The following is a 1,801-nucleotide window of genomic DNA, read 5'->3' on the forward strand; positions in this document are numbered from 1 at the left end:
TGATTGAACATGGGGCTTAAAGGGTGCGTCGTTGAAGCACGGCCGTCAAGGTACTTTAGACATGATCGTCCCAACTTCTACCAAAGCATTGTCGTTCAATTTCTACTAAAGTACGATGACGTTAGATTTGGTTTCATAAGATTAAGATAGGTTTGGGTATTCATGTCTCAGAAATGTCATGTATCTCAATTAATTTATGGGGGATAAAAGAAAAAAGTATAATAGAGAGGGGGGTTCCCATCCTGTGAATGAGAATTTCATTCTCATTCCCCGGATGGACACAAAGCTGTTGCTTGGCTCCCGCCGTTCACCAGCTGCTTTCCCCCACCCCCATTCACTGGATACTTTATCTCTCTCTCTCTCTCTCTCGTTCACCAGTTGCTTTCCCCCACCCCCATTCACTGGATACTTTATCTCTCTCTCTCTCTCGTTCACCAGTTGCTTTCCCCCATCCCCATTCCAGGATACTTTATCTCTCGTTCACCAGCTCCTTTTCCCCATTGCTATCCCCATTCACTGGATACTTTATCTCTCTCTCTCTCTCTCGTTCACCAGCTGCTTTCCCCCGTTGCTACCCTGATTCACTGGTCCCATTCACCGGAAGTACATAAAACTCTTTTTCCCCCATTCACTGGTTCCGTCCACCCTCCTTTCACTGGCTCCTTTCCCTCTTCCAACCCTCCCCATTCTCCAAAATTAGTTTTGCTCGTGCAGATATCTGGAGATTAGATTTTTACCCGTTTGCTTATCGCTTCCGAACCCTTTTAATTTCTAGGATATAAGCAATAATAACAAGTTATTTTCATTTTAATTATTTTTTTTGTTTATTTTAGAACTTTGTTTACATGTTAGTAGGTACTATCAGATATTCCATTAGATGGTTATCTTGTACATTACACAATGAAAACAAATTAAAGTAGCTAAGTTTACAGGTTAATTGATTATCTACGAGTAAATTAGTAAAATCTTGTAGTACTTCCGAGGGTGATTTAAAACAGCCAAAATAAGATATTACTTGATGGTACGAATTAAATTGATCTGGGTACAAAAATAAACCCTCGAAAGGTTTACCATATAATAATTCGTGAATTTTTTAAGGTTTTTAACAATAGCTAAGTACATGCATTCGATAACATTTTTATGTTCGTTTAAAAGATTTATTTGAAACCGAATAAAATCAATTTTTTTTGGAACTCACCGATTTCGCGAGCTCCCAGATCCAGAACATGACCGTAGGCTGAGTTCAATTTGATGTTGTTGATCGTGGCGACGACGGATACGTTGTTGCCGTGATAGTCGATGATGTTGTGGGTTAGAAACGATGCTCCGGTTTGCGTAGCGGCGAAAAGCTCTCCCCAAAGAGAGAGTAGATTGGTGAAAGCTTCGGAGGTCAGGAACAGAATATTTTCGTTCGATTTTTTGAAGAAGAGAACTTGTAATTTTGATCCGTCGAAACCAAAAGAAATGTAGACTGATCCTCCTAACGTGATTTTTATGTTGATACGTGTTTCTTGGGCCCTGCGTTTGGATACGGTATGCGTCTCGGCTATAGAAAATGAAAATGTTAAGCCTTTGTCTATTGAAATAGTAATAGTATTAATAAAATAATGCTTACCAATAGATCGTTTTTCCATGTTTACGGTAGATGACGGGAGCAAAGCGGATGCACTTCTTTTCAGTTCAGCGTCTCGGAGAGAAATGACGCGTGGGAGATTAATCAGTTCCTATCTTGTTGAGATTAATTCATCACGTGATCTAAACTTCAAATAACCCTCAAATTCTATCGGCTGTCTCTCTGAGA

At 39.8% G+C, this 1,801-nt stretch overlaps 1 protein-coding gene across 1 annotated transcript; it reads right to left on the reverse strand.

Moving 5' to 3' along the window:
• Nucleotides 1-1,028: 1,028 nt before the first annotated feature.
• LOC149960537 (uncharacterized) lies at nucleotides 1,029-1,801 on the reverse strand. Its single transcript, XM_090167502.1, has 2 exons — nucleotides 1,616-1,801; nucleotides 1,029-1,546 (listed from the first exon to the last, which is right to left on the reverse strand). Exons 1-2 carry the CDS (start codon nucleotides 1,632-1,634, stop codon nucleotides 1,158-1,160), a joined length of 408 nt encoding a protein of 135 aa, XP_090023628.1. The 5' UTR covers nucleotides 1,635-1,801; the 3' UTR covers nucleotides 1,029-1,157.

This window comes from Leiobunum rupestre, chromosome 1, assembly GCF_980474605.1.
Source record: "Leiobunum rupestre chromosome 1, qqLeiRupe1.1.hap1, whole genome shotgun sequence".
Taxonomy (NCBI): Eukaryota; Metazoa; Arthropoda; class Arachnida; order Opiliones; family Sclerosomatidae; genus Leiobunum; species Leiobunum rupestre.